Source organism: Cryptomeria japonica, chromosome 5 (assembly GCF_030272615.1).
Source record: "Cryptomeria japonica chromosome 5, Sugi_1.0, whole genome shotgun sequence".
NCBI classification, from domain to species: Eukaryota; Viridiplantae; Streptophyta; class Pinopsida; order Cupressales; family Cupressaceae; genus Cryptomeria; species Cryptomeria japonica.
Window position 1 is genome coordinate 889,608,563 of NC_081409.1, and position 21,619 is coordinate 889,630,181.

Here is a 21,619-nt window from a genome sequence, read left to right on the forward strand (position 1 = left end):
TCTTAGAGTCAACCGGACCATTAATCACGAATCTGAATCTTTCTTCTCATTTCTACTACCTCTCCCACAAATGATTACATAATACCCTAAATATACCCTCTGGAACATATTCGGGTCAGCCACAAAAGATTACATTTACCAATGCAAGAAAATGAAACATGTAACTAGGTTGGCCCTAAGAATGAAAGAAATTCCTCTAGAAAAATAATGACCAAGAAGTGCATATCAGCATGAAGGTCAGCCACATGCCAAATAACTTTGGACAAGACCCCAAATAGATCCACATGCTAAGAAACCACTCCGGAAAGGAAGGAAAACCAACCGGTAAGCACAAGAACTGTCCCAGAACCTAGAAATAGCCAAACTGGGAGTGATAACTAGCCAGAAAAGAATCCAAATGGACTGAGTCTGGAATTAAGCATATGAACCATCTTGGAAATTGAAAATAGGATTTGCAATGAAAAGAAAGCAACTACTGACACCTACCGGCAGGAACACAAAAAACTTCACAGTGAACTGAATAAGAACTAAACTGAAAGGAGATATTTCTGGTTTATGCAAGATTGTTCATAGATCGGGGATGCTCCTACATCACATATACTCCACTTTTATAGTGGACAAAGAAACCATAGCCTATCACTTACTCATCCAACTAATTGCACTACCAAATAAAGTAAACACATAAGCACTGTTGGATCCTTCTGGGATCAATATCACCTTCCCAGTCTGAATCCACATAACCATAAATATCAAGGGAAATCATGTCTCCAACCAAATTACCATGATAACATAAAGAATACTCTGAGGTACCCTTCAAATATATGAAGACTCTTTTGATTGCATCCTAATGAACTCTACTAGGATTAGACATATACCTAGAAAGAACTCCCACTACTTGGGAAATGACTGGTCTAGTACAAACCATAGCATACATCAAAATTCCAACTGTACTCTAGTGACACACTTTTCTCATGTCTTCCATCTTTGATGGAGATGTAGGACAATCTGAAATAGATAGTTTCGTTCCAACTGTAAAACGAACACACAATGGTCTACAATCCTACATGTTGAACCTTTGTAAAACTGAATTCACACACTTACTCTGGCCTAGCCATAGCTTTTTATTTACTCTATCTCTTCTAACTTCCATCCCAAGAATGTGTTTTGTTGCACCAAGATCTTTCATTTCAATTTTAGCAGCAAGATGAGACTTTAGTTTTGAAATCATACATTTCCCTATACCAATTAATAACATATCATCAACATATAATGCAATGTACAGGAATTGATCACCATCAGGTTTATAATAAACACAATGATCTGATTTAGAGTGTTCAAATCCCAAAATTAATACATATGTATCAAATTTATGGTACCGCATCCCAGGAATTTATTTGAGGCCATACAAAGATTTCTTCAATTTATAAATCAAATTACTTTTACCTTTCACCACATAGTGCTCTAGTTGTGTCATATAAATATCCTCTTCCAAATCACCATGAAAGAAAGTTGTTTTCACATCCATTTTCTCAACCTCTAAATCATAAGCAGTTCAATAGAAAGTAAAAATCTAATAGATGTCATTTTTGTAACAAGAGAAAATATCTCACCATATTGGAAGTTGGTGTGGATAATATTGGAAAGTCCAAGCTTTTATTTATTGTCTTTGAAGTTTATATTAAATGGATAAGAAGGTAAAGTCTTTGTTCTTTACTAAGTCATCTTGTTAGATTAGAAAGTCTTACAATGTATCTGAAAGTCTTTTTGAGTTAGCAATATATTGGCATTTGGGTTATAGTGGTTGATAAGACTTAGGTATTTAAGAGAAACTTTGAGTTCTTTGTATACACAAGGCTTGCTCCTAAGTCATTTTCAAAAAAGGGAAGTAACAAAAGACTTTGTTCTTTCACAAACAATTTACTTCCTAATTAGCATAGTTTTAATATTATTGCAAGTTTGAATCATTTCAATTGAAAGAAAAAATCCGTTCTAAATAGAGAATTAGATATAAAAAGGAGAACAAAGTTGTTGTGACATCTTGGATTAATGTAAAGTTAGCAGGTAGAATAGGGAAAATAGAAATTGTAGTAGAAAGGGGGAGCCTTCCCTTATAACTAGGAGAGATTGTACTTTTCCTTCTGAGAAGTATTATCTCATGTACTGTCGTGAAACTAAAATTTTGTAACCCTTCACTAGTTTTTAAAATTTTCACCCAATACTTATCTTGCTAGGACATTATCCTAATGAGTGTAGGAATGAGGTTGGTATGGAGAAGCCTATGGAGAAGAATGTGGTAAAGACTGGTGAATCAAAAAAAAAGGAAGTTATGGTATGGAGAAATAAAGAGGTAAATAATGAAAGAAAACTTGATGTACCAAAATTTGGTGTAGACACCTCTTCCTTTGATAACCGAGCTTATTGCTTTGACCCAAGGGGATCTTTCAAGGAAAATATTTTCATTCCCCCTTTCCGAAGTAGTAAGTGCTGGGGATTTGACATGACTATGTTTGATATGCAATCCATTATTTTGGTGATGATGAAAAACCCTAGGAGTGATTGGTAAGATAAGTATTAAACCCTGAGATTATTTTCTTCATTGTGCGGAAAGAACTATTTGAAGAGAAAGAATGCAGCTAAAGAGCGAGAACGAAAGTAGAGCAAGTAATCATGGAATTGAAGATGATCATTGGAGAATTGAGAAGCAAAGACTTTTAGACATTGGAAAAGGTACAGTTAGATGAATTTGAGACTAAAAAGATAAGGAAAATTAAGAGTTGTTTAAGTGAAGTAGATTTACAAAAAGGTTAAGGAGTTAGGACAAAATAGATTAGATTTATGGATCAGATTCCCATGGTTTGATAATGAAGATCTACAGTTAGATTAATCTTTCAGTAGAGTGTAGAATGACTATATTATATTGGATAAACCCTATCCAATTATGAAAGACATCATTTCAGTTGTTACTAGTCTATGTGACAAAGGGAATGTACTAGTTAAGAAGACTATAAATAATAAGGAAGTTGAAGCCCTAATTTGAGTAATAAGAGATCAGAGAGTGCTATAGATTGACAAAATCATCAACCTCATGGTAAGGTATGTTGCATATGGAATCACTTATATAAATTTTATTTCAGAAATAGGGAAGGTTCTACCTTAGCCATTGTAGTATTTGTTGCACATCAGCTGGTTATGGAAGATGCAGCTCATGATTTGTGTGAATTGTTGAAGAATCAATTGTAAGAGAATATTGACATGACAAAGAATCAAGGCTACCCCTTCCAGTTTGGTTCTTTGCTCATATGTTTAGGAATGTATTTTCTTAGATCTTTGCCAATGAAAAATAATGTGTTGTGGGAGTCTTAAGTCTTGGTTGCAAGACATATTTTTTGATATCTAATTGGTTTGGAAAAGAGAGAAGAAACTTGTGATGATTACTTTAAGACGTTTCAAGAGGTTTGGTTTATCAATCTTGTATCCCCTACTACTAGTTCTTCTATGGAGAGTCCGACCTCTGGAAAGAGGAAGCTGAAGGACACTGTGTTTTCTAATTCTTTGGAACCTGAGAAGAAGAAGAAAGACCTAATACAAGGAGATGTAATTGAGCTAGATGATCCAGATGTTAGTTAAATGAGAGGGGGGGTGAATTAGATAAACTCACAATGAAATGTTCTAATCAGATTCAACCTCGGTAGAACTTACTTGACATGTAACTATAACTGTAAATCATTCAAACTCATAAACTGATAAACTTGAAACATCAAAACACATTTAACACCAAATTTAATGCGGAAACCCAAATAGCGAAAAACCACTATGGGATTTCAGACCCACGAAGAAAATATACTCTTCTAGAGTATGCTTGGTTAAAAGCCAATCTTGTTAAAGATTACATAAACACATTGCTAGATGTGACCCAGTTAAGGGATTTCCCTCAGATCTATCAAAATCTTGCACTTTGTTACAAGTGACCTTGTCAAAGGATTTCAAACACTCAATTAGAATGTTACCTTGCTAGAGGATTTACAAAGAAGACTGTTAGGTCCACTCGGTTAAGAGATTTTCTGTCACTTACAAAAATAAATAACAGTAATTAAATATATATCTGCAACTTCACATCGTAAATGTTATAGCAGACTCTATGTGCTCAAAATAATCTTGTCATAAGACTTATCTTCCTCCTTGCTGGGCTTATCACTCTGTTCTTCAATTAGATCTTCAATCTTCTGTACTCTGTAATCACTTCTGCAACATCACTATTCTTTTATTTGCCCGCATACTTTGTTCATCAACTTTTCTTTATTTATAAGAAATTCCTAACCGCTTAATCTCCTTAATCACATTTCCCATGATTAATCTTAGTCATCATATCTTCAAGCTTGACTAGGTTCATTGAATCCTTCGAACTAAAAAATGTTTTATCTTGCCTTGAAACTTGTATTCCTTCCTTGGTACTTGTGCTCGGTCATAACCGTTCAATCTGTATTGTACATCTAGCTCTTGAATTTTCATTGCCGTTGATCCTTAACAAACTTCTTGCATGACATTCCAATCTTCTATAAATCTCCAGCTCATTGGCATCCTTCATTTAATAATGTATTTATTCATCCAATGCATTCTATTACTGCTCGATTGATACTCGGTTAATTTTGAACTTTACTCGGTAGACATTCTGTATTCATCTCGGTTACTGTCTCAATAGCTTTGCTTGCTAACGACGCTCGGTGACTTCTTTCTTCTTTAACCGACACCGATAACCTTGGAATTTACCGACTGGCTCCTTGCTCGGTAAAATAGAATAGTATCAAACCTTTACTCACTCTATTGTATGAAATCTTTTCTCCTTCTTATTGAGTCTTTGAATACACATATATAGGATATCAAAACAATCAAAATAACATAATCTCATCACTCTCTAACTCGGTAATAGTTGCCCATTGAATAACTTATTACTCCCCTTCATTTTCACATTCTTTCTGTGTCACTTACCGCATCTTTATACTCATCAAAACATACTCTTTAAGATATGGCAACATCATACTAAATCAGAAAATCAATTGCTTGACATAAATGACAAAATAATATTATTAAGACAGTAATCATCCTTTATCAATTATATCATCAATCTCCAACAACCTTCTCAATATCATCGTACCAACAAACTTAATGTAATGCCAACAATCTCCCCCTTTGGCATTGATGGCAATACCAACTTGATTTATTCCAATTGATTCGAACTGCTATTATTCTTCTCCTATTATCCTTGAGTTGTAAACTTCTCCTATAATCTTCTCCCCTTGTCATTAGTCTTCTCCCCCTTTGACAACAATGCCAAAAGTAAAATTGATCCATGATTACTTCCCCTGTGAAGTAATTTCCTTGTTTGTTAAAACATATACAAATGTATCATCTCAGTCTCGGTCAGAGCATCTAGTCTCCATTCACTGTTTCCTGCACAACTTTAGACAATCTCCTAAAGTGTGTAAATCAACATCAACTCACAAATAGTATTTTGTAGAGTCATAGAATTGATGCTTTCACCGAACTCTATCAGTGAGTACTAGATAGGGGTAGGACCCTTAACTTACTTCTGAGATACTCAAAAGTGTCCCTTGGCAGTGGCTTTGTGAAGATGTCTGCTATTTGTTCCTTTGTGCTAACATATTCTAGCACAACTTTCTTTTCTTGAACTTCTTCTCTTAGATATTGATATTTTATAGAAATATGCTTTGTCTTGGAGTGCATTACTAGATTCTTTGAAATGTTAATAGCACTTATATTATCACAAAATATAGTTACTGGCTCGGCAAATGCCTCATTCATATCTTCCAACAGTTATTTGATCCATGCTATATTGGTACAATTCAATGCTGTAGTGACATATTCAGCTTCAGCTATTGACTGTGAAATGCATCCTTGTTTCTTGCTAAGCCAACTCACTGGTCTTTCTCCCAAAAAGAAAGCTCCACCGCTTGTGCTTTTCCTGTCATCAATATTTCTTGCCCAATCAACATCAGTATAGACTTTTAAGTCAAAATCATTCCTCTTTTTATATAGTAAACCATAATCTTCAGTGCCTCTCAACTATCGGAAAATTCTCTTGATTATTGTCATATGGGTTTCTTTGGGATCTACATAAAATCTTGCAGTTATACCTACTGCATGTGCAATATCAGGTCTACTGCGAACTACATATTGCAACTTTCCAATCATAGATCAGTAAAGTGTCTCATCAACAGATGCAGATTCATCATTCTTTGATGGTTTGCAATTAGTAGTCATAGGAGTACTTACAGGTTTAGAATCCTCCATTCCAAATTTCTTCAAGATTTCCTTTATATACTTGGATTGAGTAATGAAAATCCCATTTTTCATTTGCAGTATTTGTAAACCTATAAAATACTATTTCACCGATTAATGACATGTCAAATTCTTTGCACATTTCATTTCCAAAGTTCTTACATAAAGAATCATTTCCACAAAAAATAATATCATCTACAAATATGGCTGAAATCAGTATTCCATTATCCTTATCATTCTTCATATACATGTTGTTGTTCTCACTAGTCCTCATAAATCCAATCTTTATTAAGTAAGAGTGCAACCTTTCATACCATGCTCTAGGTGCTTGCTTTAGGCCATATAAAGCTTTGTTCAACTTACATACCTGATCTTTATTCTTCTCTTCAATAAATCCTTCAAGTCGTTCAATATAGACTTCTTCTTCTAGTATACCATTCAAAAATGCAGATTTAATATCCATTTGATATCCTTGAAGTTTTTGTAAGCAGCATGCCAACAATGTTCTCACTCCCTCAAGTCTTGCCATAGGTGCAAAAGTCTCACCATAGTCTATTCCTTCTTCTTGAGCATAACCTTTGCAAACTAGCCTTGCTTTATTCCGAATGACCTCACCTTTTTGATTTAGCTTATTTCTGAAAATCCACTTTGTACCGATTACATTTTTCTCTTTTGGTCTTGGGACCAGTGTCCATGTTTCATTTTTCTTGATTTGTTCAATCTCTTCTGTCATAGCATTCACCCAATCTTCATTGCTTAATGCCTCTTTTACTATCCTCGGTTCAAACTCAGATATCAGACATGTGTTATGTCTCAGTTTGTTCCTTGTCATCACTGGAGCATCCTTATCTCCTATAATCTGACTTGATGCATGATTTCTTCTGACATATTTTGCTAATATAGGCTCGGTAGGCTCTGTATGATCTTCTTCATCACTTGGTAATTGAGTTTTTTCTTCATCGGCTTTCTCGGTTAGACTTCTTAGTTGTACATATACAAACTCTTCATAATCTTCTAGTTCTTTGGAATTTCCTTCATCATTCCTTTCTGCAAATTCATTAATTTTCACATTTGCACTTTCCACTATTTTGTTAGATGATTTGATCAAACATTTAAATGCTTTACTCCTAGAGGAATAATCAAGAAATGTTCCTTCCTCGCTTTTCTGATCAAATTTTCCATTTCTGTCATCTTTGTGAACATAACATCTACTTCCAAATATTTTAAAATAACTTACATTTGGTTTCTTGTCATACCAGATTTCATACGGTGTCTTCATAGTTCCTTTCTTCAGTTGTACTCGGTTTAGGGTGTAAACTGCAGTGCTTATTTCTCCTCTCCAAAATATTTGAGGTACTCTCTTTTCTATCATCAAAGTTCTAGCACAATCTACAATTGATCTGTTTCTTCTTTCAGCTATCCCATTTTGTTGTGGTGTTCTCGATGCAGACACTTGTCTCTTTATACCATGATCATTGCAAAATAAGTTAAATTCATCTAAAATAAACTCTCCTCCTCTATCAGATCTTAGACATTTCAACTGTCTTCATGTTTCTTTTTCAACTCTTGTCTTATACCATTTGAACATTTGAAAGGCTTTTGATTTCTCTTTTAAAAACATAACTGACATCATCCTTGAGTAATCATCCACAAATAATATGAAGTAGTTATCACCATAATAAATTTGAACTTTCATAGGACCACAAAGATTAGTGTGCACAAGATTTAAAATTCCTTTAGAAGTGTAAGACTTACTTGTAAGGCTTGATTTTGTTATCTTACCCATCTAGCATCCTCGACATATTGCATTCTCAGGTTTTTCCAAGCTCGGTAGACCTCTTACTTGGTGCTTCTTACTTATTTTGATCAGGTTATCAAAATTTACATGACAAAACCTTTTATGCCATAACCAGGTATCTTCTATTTTTGCATACAGACAATTGTTCCGAGTTGAGTCAAGATGAAATGTATTACCTCTTGGTTGAGTCCCGGTAGTAGCCAACTTTCCATGTTTGTCATGAACTTTAACAATTCCTTTCTGAAATTCTATTCGATATCCTATATTGTTTAGCTGTGCTACACTCAACAAATTGTATTTCAGACCTTCAACCCAATATACATCATCACGTTTAGCATTGTCAAGAAGTGTGATAGAACCTTTACCTTTTATAGGACATGGTGCATCATTACCAAATCTTACATAACCTCCATCATAATCTTCTAATTTAACAAACTTGTGTTTATCACCTGTCATGTGATGTGAGCATCCACTATCTATGATCCAAGAATCATTATTATTTATGTGTGATATCAAGGTTTTTTCTTCATACCTTTCTTCATCTGATCCATCTTTGATAGCCACATATACAGCTTCCTCTGTCTCAGTCCCATCAGATTTATCATCATTGGATTCCTCATCAGCTACTAGGCATGTCTTTCTATCTCTCCTTCTGAAGTCTCAGTGCCCTTTGTATTGGTTGTCTTTCTGCCTGTCATCTCGGTATTCTCTGTTTTCACTAGATTCTTTGTCAGGACAGTTAGAAGCCATATGTCCAATTTTATCACAGTTAAAACATTTGAAAGGTAACTTTCCTTTATACTTACCTTTGCCTCTCGGTAACCTTCTGGCCAATAATGCTTCAAACTCTTCTTACTTTCTCATTTTCTCATATAGTTTGTGTACTTCTTCCATGTTTTTGCTAAATCTCTCACTTGCTCCACTGTGATTTCCTTCAGCATACTTATACATGCTATCATTGTAATCATTAGATTCACCAAGATGAAAAGAACTGAATGCACATTCAACTTTGTTTACCGAAGACCCACTGTTATCAAAATTACTTAACTCAAAAGCATGTAGCTTACCGATAGTAGCATCCAAAGAGACTAGCATGTTTGGTACAGACCTTAATTCATTAATTGCAGAGACTCAAATGGCATAAGCAGGTAGAAGTGTTCTCAGAAACTTACTTGTTACATCCTTTTCTTCAATAGTTCCTCCTACTCCTTTGATTTGATTGACAGTTTCCTTTAACCTTGTACTATATTGGATTATGTTCTCACCTTCATTCATTCTCATGGATTCAAGTTGTCCTCTTAGACTGTCTACTTTTTCTCTTTGAACATGTTCATCACCACCATACACAGATGTAAGCTTATTCCACATAGCTTTGGCATCATTACAATCTTCTACATCATTAAACTCTGAGTCAGTCAATGCTTATGTTATTTCAATCATTGCTTGAATATGTTCTTGCTTTGCCTTTATTTCTTCCATTGTCATAGGGTAGGTGCTAGGTGCAGTGTAATCATTCTCTAGATAATATGTTGCATATTCTCCAATTCCTGATAAGTACAACTTCATTCTTTTCTGCCATGTGGAGAAACTTGACATGTTCAACTTTGGTGCATCCCTTTTATACATCTTCAGATCTTGCCTCAAGTTCCTTTAAAATTTTCTTTTGGAGTTCTAGCCCTGATACCAATTGTTAGTTAAAAGAGAGGGGGGGTGAATCAGATAAACTCACAATGCAATGTTCTAATCAGATTCAACCTCGGTAGAACTTACTTGACATGCAACTATGATTGTAAATCATTCAAACTCATAAACTGATAAACTTGAAACATCAAAACACATTTAACACTAGACTTAACGTGGAAACCCAAATAGGGAAAAACCACTATGGGATTTCGGACCCACGAAGAAAATATACTCTTTTAGAGTATGCTCGGTTAAAATCCAATCCTGTTAAAGATTACATAAACACATTGCTAGATGTGACCTGGTCAAGGGATTTCCCTCAGATCTATCAGAATCTTGCACTTTGTTAGAAGTGACCTTGTCAAAGGATTTCAAACACTCAATTAGAATGTTACCTTGCTAGAGGATTTACAAATAAGATTGTTAGGTCCACTTGGTTCAGAGATTTCCTGTCACTTACAAAAATAAATAATAGTAATAAAATATATATCTGCAACTTCACATCTGAAATGTTATAGTAGACTCTATGTGCTCAGAATAATCTTGTCATAAGACTTATCTTCCTCCTTGCCGGGCTTCTCACTCTGTTCTTCAATCAGATCTTCAATCTTCTGTACTCTGTAATCACTTCTGCAGCATCACTATTCTTCTATTTGCCCGCATACTTTGTTCATCAACTTTTCTTTATTTATAAGAATTCCTAACCGCTTAATCTCCTTAATCACATTTCCCATGATTAATCTTAGCCATAATATCTTCAAACTTGACTAGGTTCATTGAATCCTTCGAACTGAAAAATGTTTTATCTTGCCTTGAAACTTGTATTCCTTCCTTGGTACTTGTGCTCAGTCATAACCGTTCAATCTATGTTGTAGATCTAACTCTTGAATTTTCATTGCCGTTGATCCTTAACAAACTTCTTGCATGACATTCCAATCTTCTATAAATCTCCAGCTCATTGGCATCCTTCATTTAATAATGTATTTATTCATCCAAGGGATTCTGTTACTGCTCGGTTGATACTCGGTTAATTTTGAACTTTACTCGGTAGACATTCTGTATTCATCTCGGTTACTGTCTCGGTAGCTTTGCTTGCTGACAACGCTCGGTGACTTCTTTCTTCTTTAACCGACACTGATAACCTAAAAATTTACTGACTAGCTCCTTGCTCGGTAAAATAGAATAGTATCAAACCTTTACTCATTCTATTGCATGAAATCTTTTCTCGTTCTTATTGAGTCTTCGAATACACATATATAGGATATCAAAACAATCAAAATAACATAATCTCATCACTGTCTAACTCGGTAATAGTTGGCCATTGAATAACTTATTACTCCCCTTCATTTCACATTCTTTCTGTGTCACTTACCAACATCTTTATACTCATCAAAACATACTCTTTAAGATATGGCAACATCATACTGAATCAGAAAATCAATTGTTTGACATCAATGACAAAATAATATTATTAAGACAGTTATCATCCTTTATCAATTATATCATCAATCTCCAACAACCTTCTCAATATCATCATACCAACAAACTTAATGTAATGCCAACACCAGAGTCTCCTATGGTTGAATAAAAGTTGGATGTTGCAAAGCAAGAAAAAGATGTTCTAGAGGCAGAAGCAGATAATATTCAGAATATGATGGAGAAATGTGATGATGATAAGAGGAATTTATTAGAATGTACTCATGAAATGAAGGATTGTATTAATAGTGCTAGCAAAGTATACATGTATTGTCTATAATGGCTAGTTGCTATGGTGAATTTAAAATCAAAATTTGAATTTGTTGAAGAGGAGTTGAGGTCTATTGGTAAGACATTTGATTTTTTTAGTGATAAAGATGGTGATCAAAGGAAGAAGGTAAATTCCTTGTAATTTGAGTTATTATCTTTGCAAAGGCAGAAGGAAGATTATGTGAGAGTTAAGGAGATTGTTGAGGCTAAAATGGAACACTTCTCAGCATCGCTTAATGATGTAGTTGAGTATGAGCATAATCCATCTATTCCTGACAGTTCAACTCATGCTATTTATTTATTAGTTGAAACCAAAAGCTTATTAGTACGTATCAAACATGCAGTGCATTCCTGGAAAGTTCTCCTTCCAGAGCTCAAGGAGAAATACAAGCAATTTTTTCAAAAGAATAGCGGTTAAGAATTTTATTTGATACACAATTTTGATATCTTTTTTTTTTTACTAAAGGCACCCTTTGTCCTTGATGTCAAAGGGGGGGAAAGGAAAAGGAGAAAGGTAAATGAAGAAATGGAGAAATGGAGAAATATGAGTGATATGAGTAAGAGTGAGTTATATGCAGATATTCATGCAGAGATGTTTTTGAGATTGTTCTTTTTGAGATGTTTTTCCATCAACGAAAATGATGGAGATTGTTGTATTTGTGTGAATGTTGTCATTGATGTCAAACTTGGTGATCCCGTTAGGACTAGATGTGGCAGGTTGAGCAACAAAGAAAGATAGGTAGGTATGTGATATTAAGCAGGAAGGCATATATGGTGTAGAAGTGAAAGTATTTTCCAGAAGATCCTCTTCTCTAGAATTTTGTGTTTTGCTTATCATGGTTTGTATTGAGTTTTGATATTAGTTGTGACAATTAAATTTCTATCCAAGTGTTTGTATTGCATTATGATTTATGAATCCTATTCTTTGGAATCTGTGGCATCTATATCTTGAAGATGAAAGTGGTTATTCTTGTAATTTGTGTCTATTGGTCCGTATCTATGGGTCCAGAAAACTCATGTTTTGTTTCAGTAATTGAGGCATATTTGAAGCATGTGAAGGAAATGTGTAGAAGATCTATGATGGCCGACTTGGTTGCCTTGTTTTTGGTCGAGGTATATTTGAGTAGCATGTTGTTCTAAGCAATTCTTTATTGTATATATTTTGTGTTTGATCGATATATTATCTCAGTGTATGTGCTTACTGGTGTGTGTGTGTGTGTGTGTGGATCTATGAATATGGGATGTGAAAGTGTAGAGAGTGAGTGTATGTGATATATGATAGTAGAAGTGAGCGTGGTATTCAAGAAAAGAGGGAAGACAAAAGAAAAAAGTGCATGCGAGTAGTGTGTGGTGTGAATAGTGGAGTATGATGTATGTGTAAGAGTGAAGGTGTATGTGAAAAGTTGCAAGTGCAGTTATAGTGTTGTAGTAATCCCTTACTTGATCTGCTGCAAAGAATTGAATTGACAGAGTACAGATAGTGTTACAATGATCCCTTATCAGATCAGCTCCAAGCAGTTGAGGATAGGTTGGAGAGATCACTTACTAGATCAGTTGTGAGTTGGTGTGTTGTTATTTGAGCTTATCTTGGAACTGACCTCATGCATTTGGAGATGCAATTTTCCTTAGTTCACTTATTTCTATTGCAGTGAGCATTCTAACACTGAGTCATATTGTAATATGGAAGTGAGCCATCTCTTTTTGTAAACACCATATAACTAGTTATATTATCTTGAGAGTTAACCTTCTCCATGGTTTTTTCCATTTGGGTTTTCCATGTATAAAAATCCTATGTCTATCTTGTGACTATGTTTTATGTTTACTATGCATTTGTTGTTTCATGTCGATGAGATTATTTACCAAGGTTTAAATATCCAAGAAGTTTTATTTGTCGTGGGAATACTGATTCACCCCCCCCTCTCAGTATTTTGTTCCATTCAACCATCCAACATTCTGAAACTGGACCTGTTGAACCCTTTTGAAGCTTGTCAAATCACTGCTTTGGTAAAATATCAAATGTCAACTTGGGAGGTCGTAACTAGGGGAAATAATTCATTAAGGTATAGTGAGTATGTGTGCCAAGGGGATTTGCTTGAATCCATCACATGTGCAAAATATTGATGGTCAAAGTTGCCTTCTTTGACATTTTCTAGAAATGTTGATATCCAACCCCGACAAAGTCAGTTTGGTTTTGATCTTGAAAAATATCAAACGAAGCACTGAGGTGCTACAACTAGGTGAGGAGGTAGATGAGTATATAGAGAATCATGAGGACCAATCCCTTTAGGATGCAGGTCAATAGGTCATGAAATAAAAATTAGGATGTAGGGTCACTTTGGCAGATTGAATACTGTTCTGATAACAAATTTAAATAATCTGCATTTGGTTTTGACTTGGTAAAATTATCAAATGAAGACCCAGGGCTCTGAATATTGACACGTGGGATCATTGAAATATGGATGATCACAAAAAATTGTTAGTTTGACATGACAATCTAATGTAGTGAAATATAACTCTCTGAAAATGACTACTCTAATAAACTTAGCAGTGGGCAAACAATAAATTCCCCCAAGACCTCAAAATAGGTACTTCAAAAACACATCAAATTTGATCATGTGAAGTTGCAAATGGACAAGAACCATCTCTAATAAGAGGTAAACAATATCCCAAAGTGGTTTCTCATGACAATCAAAGGGTGTGAATTTATTGACCCTCAAAGTGGGCTATTTGGAAAGGCTTGCAGGGGTGCTTCAGAATATGGCAAACAATTGTCTCAATATGGGCCCATCAAATTTTGTCAAATTTTGAAGGTCCCAATAGGGGGAGTGTTTGTCCCATTCTTTTACTTGCATTTCTTATCAGGCATATAAATTGTATATAACTCAAAAAACTATTACAAAATGAACCACTACATACTACTAAAGGATTTCACATGAGCACAAAGCTAAAATGAAGATTTTGCAACCTTGACTGCAAGTTGGTATGGAGTCAAAATGATAGCATGTCATCTTCATGTAAATTCAGAAAATTAGAACCAAGCTATCTAGAGACCAAAATTAAAGACTTGCAAATTGACCTTAGGATGGGCCACACGATAATGATTAGAGATATTTGCAAAATTTTGTCGCATAGAATGTCCTTTAGTCCACAATGCCCATATCTGTGCCCGAATTAGAGTCTTGGGCTTCAACTTCTCCATTAGTGCAATGAGCTTCTTCTAGTCCAACAACCTATTTTTAACAAAAACTTATCCTAATAGAACAATGTGAGTTTAACCATTAAACTTAATAAATCCAATTGTTATTTCATTGCAAATATCACATCAATTAATTAGGGTAGATGAATTCAAATATTCTAGTTAGGAACCCCAAACATTTAAATTGAAGTAAAACTACATTAGGAGTATGCATAAAATATTTTTATCAAAGAGGGCGGAGAGAAAAGTGAGTTAACTATCATTATAACATACGAAATAATTAGATCAATTGTAAACATCAAAAACTAAATTGAGAAAGCACAAACATATTTACAAATCTATGCAAGATATTATCCCATTAAAATAACTTATCATTTGATTAAATACTTTCTTTATGTCATAATAAATATAATTGTGTATCATATAAATATTATTGTCAATAATATACATTTTAGCAATTATCAATATGGATTGTGGAAATCTGATATAATTAATAATATACATCTTGAATAGTATTTGTCTCCTGCAATTCAATAATAAACATTAAATGTTACTATAAATTGATTATTTTGATAAATAATAATAATAAACCATTTAATTTTTATTTATATATATTATTATAAACTCTATTTTTTTTATTTTTTTTAAATCTAATAGAAAAATGTGTCTATACCCATTAAACCTAATAGATCCACATGATAGTTTATTGTAACTATTATATCAATTAGCTAGTTATTATATCAATTAGCTAATGGAGATGATTTCAAAAACTATTATATCTATTAGTTAGTGGAGATGATTTCAAAACTATTATATCTATTAGTTAGTGGAGATGATTTTAAATATATGGATTAAGAACTTCAATTTTTAAAATAAGTAAATTATACATTAGGAGTATAATGATTTTTTATTAAAAAAGGAGAGAAAAAAGTGAGTAACCATCACTGGTAAATTAAAAATTAGTAAAGATACTATCTCATTTAAATAACTTATCATTTGATTAGCTACAAAGATAATTGTGTAACATATAAATATTGTTGTCCGCAATATACCTCTCATAAATAGTTTTTGTCACTTCCTACGATTCAACAATAAACAAAACGTTACTACAACATAATTACTTTGAACAACAAACTAATGAACTATTTTTCTTTTCAATTATATTACTATAATGTAGGAGCTTCAAACAAGAGAATAATATTTCACAAAAGTGATGATTGTATTGAGATGATTAGAAATATACAAACGCCTTACTTATAAAGACAAAGGTGAGGACACGAACACCGATGCAGTGTGAGGGTAGGTAGGGAGTAGGTATGAAAGTAGGTAGGGAGTAGGTATAACCAACTACCTCACAATTATACAACACATGTATTAATGTAAGTAGGAACTATATAATGATAATGATGCAACTTATTCGATGGGTGGGTTTACTCTATATTTTGAGGGGACTACTATAAGATTTTGTTTGCCCTGCTTCTAATTGTCTAGTTGTTGTTTTATTCCTACTATTTGGTATTTTTCTTTGTGAAAGGGATAGGGTACTTTCAAAATCTTTCTTATCTAATCAAAAACAAAAATTTATTCTATAGAAACACTGAGTATATGTATTAAACCTAATATATCCAATTGATAATTTATTGTTAATATTTTAATTAGAAAAGATGACTTCGAAACAACCCACATTTCAGATATAAATAGAAATATGCATAAGAAGACTTTTTTGGAGAAAAAATAAAGTAACCATCACTGTCATCTATGCAATTAAGTAGATGCACTGTAAAGATCAAAAGATAATCTGATTGTTCACGGAAGCCCAATGTGAGGAAAACAACCAAATTTGGTGGGAGTAGATGGGCTCCATGATCTTGTCTTGACCTCTACAACACAAAGACTGGAATAATGGTTGTGAAGACGTTGATAACAATCACAATGATGTCAGATGAACGTAACCGGTCAAATGTGATGCAATGCCACAGAATTACCTTTCTTATTAGATCAGGGAAAATGGTTTATGTTCCAATATTAAAAGTGGGACTTCTGGTTTAAGGAAATTGGTGTTGACATTGGTTTTTGTGACCTGAAAGACAGGTGAAGGACATTCATGTGTTTCTTTTTCCATATAAAAATTGGGTCTGTTTTCTTTTTTCCTGTAACACTTGGGTTCTGTTTCTTTAAGGACATTCATATGTTTCTTTTTCCGTATAAAAATTGGGTTTGGTTTCTTTTTTCCTGTTACAATTGGGTCCTGTTTCTTTTAAGTACATTCATATGTTTCTTTTTCCGTATAAAAATTGGGTCTGGTTTCTTCTTTCATATTACAATTGGGTCCTGTTTCTTTTCCCATATTACAATTGGGTTTTGGTTTTTTTTGCCCTATTACAGTTGGGTTTTATTACTTCTTCCATATTTGAATTGGGTCCTCTGGTTTAAGCAATTTTTTTTTGTTGAAATTCATACATATGTGAAGTGAAAGACAGGTGAGAAGAGTATTGAAGATGTGGTGTGTGTTTGATCTGGTGTCTTATGCAGTTACATACATTCCTTCCTGCACAAGAAACCTACCCTTAACGCTTAGGCAGCTTTCCCGTTTTGTTCGCAGACTGTACGGCTATGTGCTGAGGAGCGCTTCAGACGTGCGAGAGACTTACATGCAGTGGGGTAACATGCCACACCAAGCTAGGCCTCCTGGTTATGTAACCGTTGGTAGCATTCCCTGGAGCAATCCTACAGCTGCCTGCTTTTTTCACTGAGACTGCACATTCAATCTTCCTCACTCAATATCTGTACATTTCTATATGCTCATGGGCATTCAGATCTTGGAAATTATAGGGTCTAGCATTCCCCTGACTCTCTGCAGAATTTAGTGTTTGTTTAGAAGAGATTTGTTTCTCCATGTATGGAAGAGATTGTTTCCAAAATGTTTGTTTGACTGAACAATTGTGTAAAATTGTAATGGAGGATGGCTTTCAAGGATTTTAAAAAAACATTGTTTATAGAGAATCATTATATATGGTGTCCAGTAATTTCTTGACTCTGTTTGTTTATGGGATTTTTGTATGGAAGAGACTGTTTTTAAGAGACTCTTTTTAAAATGTTTGTTTGATTGGACAATGCACAATGGTATCAAATTGTAATGAATGTATCAAATTGTAATGGAGGACTTTCAAGTTTTTGATTATAGTAAGGAACAAAACAAGGTGCTGATCTTATATACAAACAGCTTGAAGGATGTATGAAAGAAAATGCAACAAAATGAAGGTGCTGATCTTATACAAGCTTAGGTCAAACAAGCCAATAACAGCAAATCAGAAGACCACTGTTAAAAAACCTATCAAACTATTAATAGTACTTGCTATGGTTTATCAAGTTAATGATTAAAAGTTGAAGCTGCAATCTTTCGGTAACAAAATTATCGATGGTTGGACACGTCATCGCCGGACCAGTGCGGTGGAGAAAATGGGGACCACCAAATGCCACCTTGGCATAGCCTGCCCAATTCAAATTTGAATTTACCTCCTTCCACATGACATCGCTGAAGGGCCAAAACGTCCACCCGTCAAAAAGGACATAGCAAATCATTGGTTAGTAGTGAAATTTTGGTCTCTTCCTATGAGGGATTTCTGTATGTCAGAAAGCGAATCCAGGTGTCTCCAGCACCTCATACCTTTCATCTCAAGGCCCACCGCAACTAGAGAGTCCACCACCGAATTTCCCTCTCTATAAATGTATTGAAGTTGAAATTCCTCAAGCCAAACTATAATAGGCCATATGTCCTTTAGTATGTTGCTAATCATCAAGCTAATCCCTGAAGCACCTTTAGTTGCCTCAATAATTAGCTTAGAATCCCCTTCAATGGTCAGTCTTTTAGCATTAATATTGAGAGCCAATTTAAGCCCCCAGAAGAGCGCCACGGCTTCAACCATGTTACTCGAGGCAGAGCCAAAATCCCCTGCATAGGCTAGAATTAGGTTGCCAAATCTATCCCTTATAATTCCACCTCCCGCCACAACTCCAGTACGAGCAGCACCATCAAAGTTAAGTTTGAGCCATGAGGGGGATGGGGCCAACCATCTACTGTTAAGTCTCTCCATTATTTTAGAGTTGTCATATAGGAGGAAGTTGTCAGGCAGATTCCATGTCCTAATCCAATTGCAATCCATCACTAGAGGGGCAAATTGTAGTTTTTTCCATTTGCAAACCAAAGCGTTCTCCCTGAAGAGCTTTTCAGTTATGCCAACCACCATGTCAACAAAGTTATTAGTCTCACAAAAGATCCGATTGTTCTTTTCCTTCCAGATATGCCAATAGATATGAGAAGGGATGAGTTTCCAAAACTGTCTAACCGGAGGGTGAGCAAAGGGGCACTTCCAGTTTCTGATAAACTGCTACAAGTCTTCCAAGAAGGTCCACACAATGTTGAATTTTTGTAAAACTTTGTGCCAGACCATAGAAGTGAAGGGGCAATGGATAAATAGATGATTTATGCTTTCCTCAACACAATTACACAAAACACACCGATTGACTAATAGGAATCCTCTCCTTTTAAGGTTATCAATAGTTAGAATCTTCCCATGCAGAGTCGTCCACCAGAAAAAGTTTATTTTACGGATAAGATGAGAATTCCAAACTTCTCTCCAGCTGTAGCAGTCATTCACAGGAGCGAACAAGAGATCGTAGGCTGAATTTACACTAAAAGACCCTCAGGGATTTATAGCCCAAACAAACTTATCAGCATGAGGGAATCTGGGAATCCTAACCTCCTCAAGAAGTGATTGTAACTCCCCCACCAAATGGCCCCAATGAGTATTATCTCCTAGACCATCAACAATCCTCAACCACCAGCGAGAGGGGGATATGTAATTCATCACAAGAGCACCAGGCGAGTCCTTGAGGGTTCCCATGAGGCAACTGAAGCGGGAAGAGGCCAGCAGTCTATCGCCAATCCAGTTGTCCTCCGAGAATCTAATTTTCTCACCATTGCCCAACTGCCATTTTAGACCTTGTTTAAGTAGCTTCCGATTTTTGACAATGTTGTTCCATATCTTTGATCCAGGTGGGAGCTCATTAGAAGATAGAAGGGAAGAGAAGGGGGTGTGATTAAAATACTTAGCCCGCATAATCTTGCACCAGTCAGCTCTGTTCTTCACAAGATTCCATCCAATTTTAGTCAACAAAGCCTTGTTCAGGTCCGAAATTTTTCTAATCCGTAGGCCTCCCATGTACTTAGGTTTGCAAACCACCTCCCAATTGACTAAGCTGAGTCTGGACTTTTCCTCCATCCGTGTCCACAGAAAACTTCTTTGGATTTTCTCAAGTTTCTCAGCCATAGCAATGGATATCTTGAATAGCGATAGAAAATAGATTGGGACACCTTGAAGAGAGGCTGACAGAAGCTAGAGTTTACTAGCACTACTCAGGGTTTTTCCAGTCCATCCAACAAGTTTCTTTTGCATTCTTTCTAAGATAGATTCCTAGAAATGGGGGGTGACCTCCTTAATCATGAGGGGAAGACCCAAGTGGGAATCGGGAAGATTAGCAGCACAACATCCAAGGATTTGCATAAGTTTACCTTGGAGATTTCTATCCATATTGAAAAAATAATTTTTTCTCTTATTATAATTGATAAGTTGTCCCGAGGCAAGGGCGTAATCCTCCAACAAGTGTTTTCATTCTTTTGCTTCTATAACAGATGACTGGCCAAACATGAAGGTGTCATCAAAAAATTGCTCCATAACCCTCGAAGGAAGGGTAGAAACAACTTTCACCCCCGAGAGTTTTCTATTCCCGATTAAGTGGGAGAAGTTCCTGCTCAAAACTTCAGCCACCAATATAAACAAATAAGATGAGAGAGGATCCCCTTGCCTTAATCCCTTTCCAGCCTTGAAGAATCCCTAAGGGGTGTCATTGACAATCACTGATTAGTCAACACTTTCCACCGTCACCTTGATAACATTGAGGAATCTTCCCTGGAATCCCATCTTGGATAGAACAAAATACAGGAACTTCCAGTTAACTTTATCATAAGCCTTTGAGATGTCAAGTTTAAGAGCCATACCTGGGTTGTGACTCTTCTCCATGGAGTGGATGACCTCATGGGTAGTTATGACCGCATCGAGCATTTGCCTGCCCGGAACAAAACCCCTCTGAGAGGGGTTGATACATCTATCAAGAAGGGTTTGATTCTGTTGACAAAAACTTTAGAGAAGATCTTGTAGACTGAATTGCACAAGCTGATAGGGCAATAATCAATCATAAACTTGTTGGCATTTTTTATGTTTATGTTGTGATTGTCATTGATGGACACACACTTGTATTGAGATCCCCTTTATATGTATGAGCTAGAGCTCAACCGGTATTTGTTCCAACCGGTATATCGTATTCTAGTCTTTAGACTATTGGTGATTTTGCAGAATGTGTTTCCCGGTCTAAAGCGGCATGTCGACCCTAAGCGGTTCGCAGATCTCAAGCAGTACGAGGGAGCAAAGCGGCATAACACATTCTTACCAGTCTTATTTTTGTCAAATCGGCAATCGGTATTTTGTATGAACCGGTAATACTCTGTGATGAGTTACCAACCGACATTTTGTGATGAGTTACCAATCCACCGATTGTTTGACGATGTTGACACACTAACGGTGCTTTTTGTGTCGTGTTACTGAGTATGTCTAGATTCATTGAACATAAGAAATTGTAATGTAATCCTATTGGACCGACATGAAATTAGATTCCTTTAAAAGGACATCATGTCTAGGGTTTTTGTTTGTTGCTGAAAGGGTTTATGTTGTGCTAGGGTTTAAGGTGGTTGTTGAGTTGTTGTAAGAGCGATCTTATCTAAGAAGATCAAGTTGTAATTGAGAGAGAGATAGAGAAGACTGAAGCAATGCTGGAATGCATTA

The 21,619-nt window shown here is 35.2% G+C and overlaps 1 protein-coding gene and 1 long non-coding RNA gene across 3 annotated transcripts; one reads left to right on the top strand and one right to left on the bottom strand.

The window, feature by feature from the left end:
- Positions 1-16,204: 16,204 nt before the first annotated feature.
- On the top strand, positions 16,205-17,754 carry LOC131050552 (uncharacterized). 2 transcript variants are annotated; one of them, XR_009106969.2, is made up of 2 exons: positions 16,205-16,853; positions 17,253-17,754. It is a non-coding gene; the product is annotated as an uncharacterized LOC131050552 (long non-coding RNA). The 2 variants fall into 2 exon arrangements; XR_009106968.2 differs by having other exon boundaries at positions 16,205-16,811.
- A 544-nt stretch (positions 17,755-18,298) lies between these two features.
- Positions 18,299-18,814, bottom strand: LOC131876284 (uncharacterized). The gene has a single exon (XM_059221192.1). It carries the CDS (start codon positions 18,812-18,814, stop codon positions 18,299-18,301), a length of 516 nt encoding a protein of 171 aa, XP_059077175.1.
- Positions 18,815-21,619: the final 2,805 nt, after the last annotated feature.

Bases quoted from the DNA above. Each gene is read 5' to 3' on its own strand.
- LOC131876284 (XM_059221192.1), bottom strand. From the start codon at position 18,814: ATGGAGAGACTTAACAGTAGATGGTTGGCCCCATCCCCCTCATGGCTC.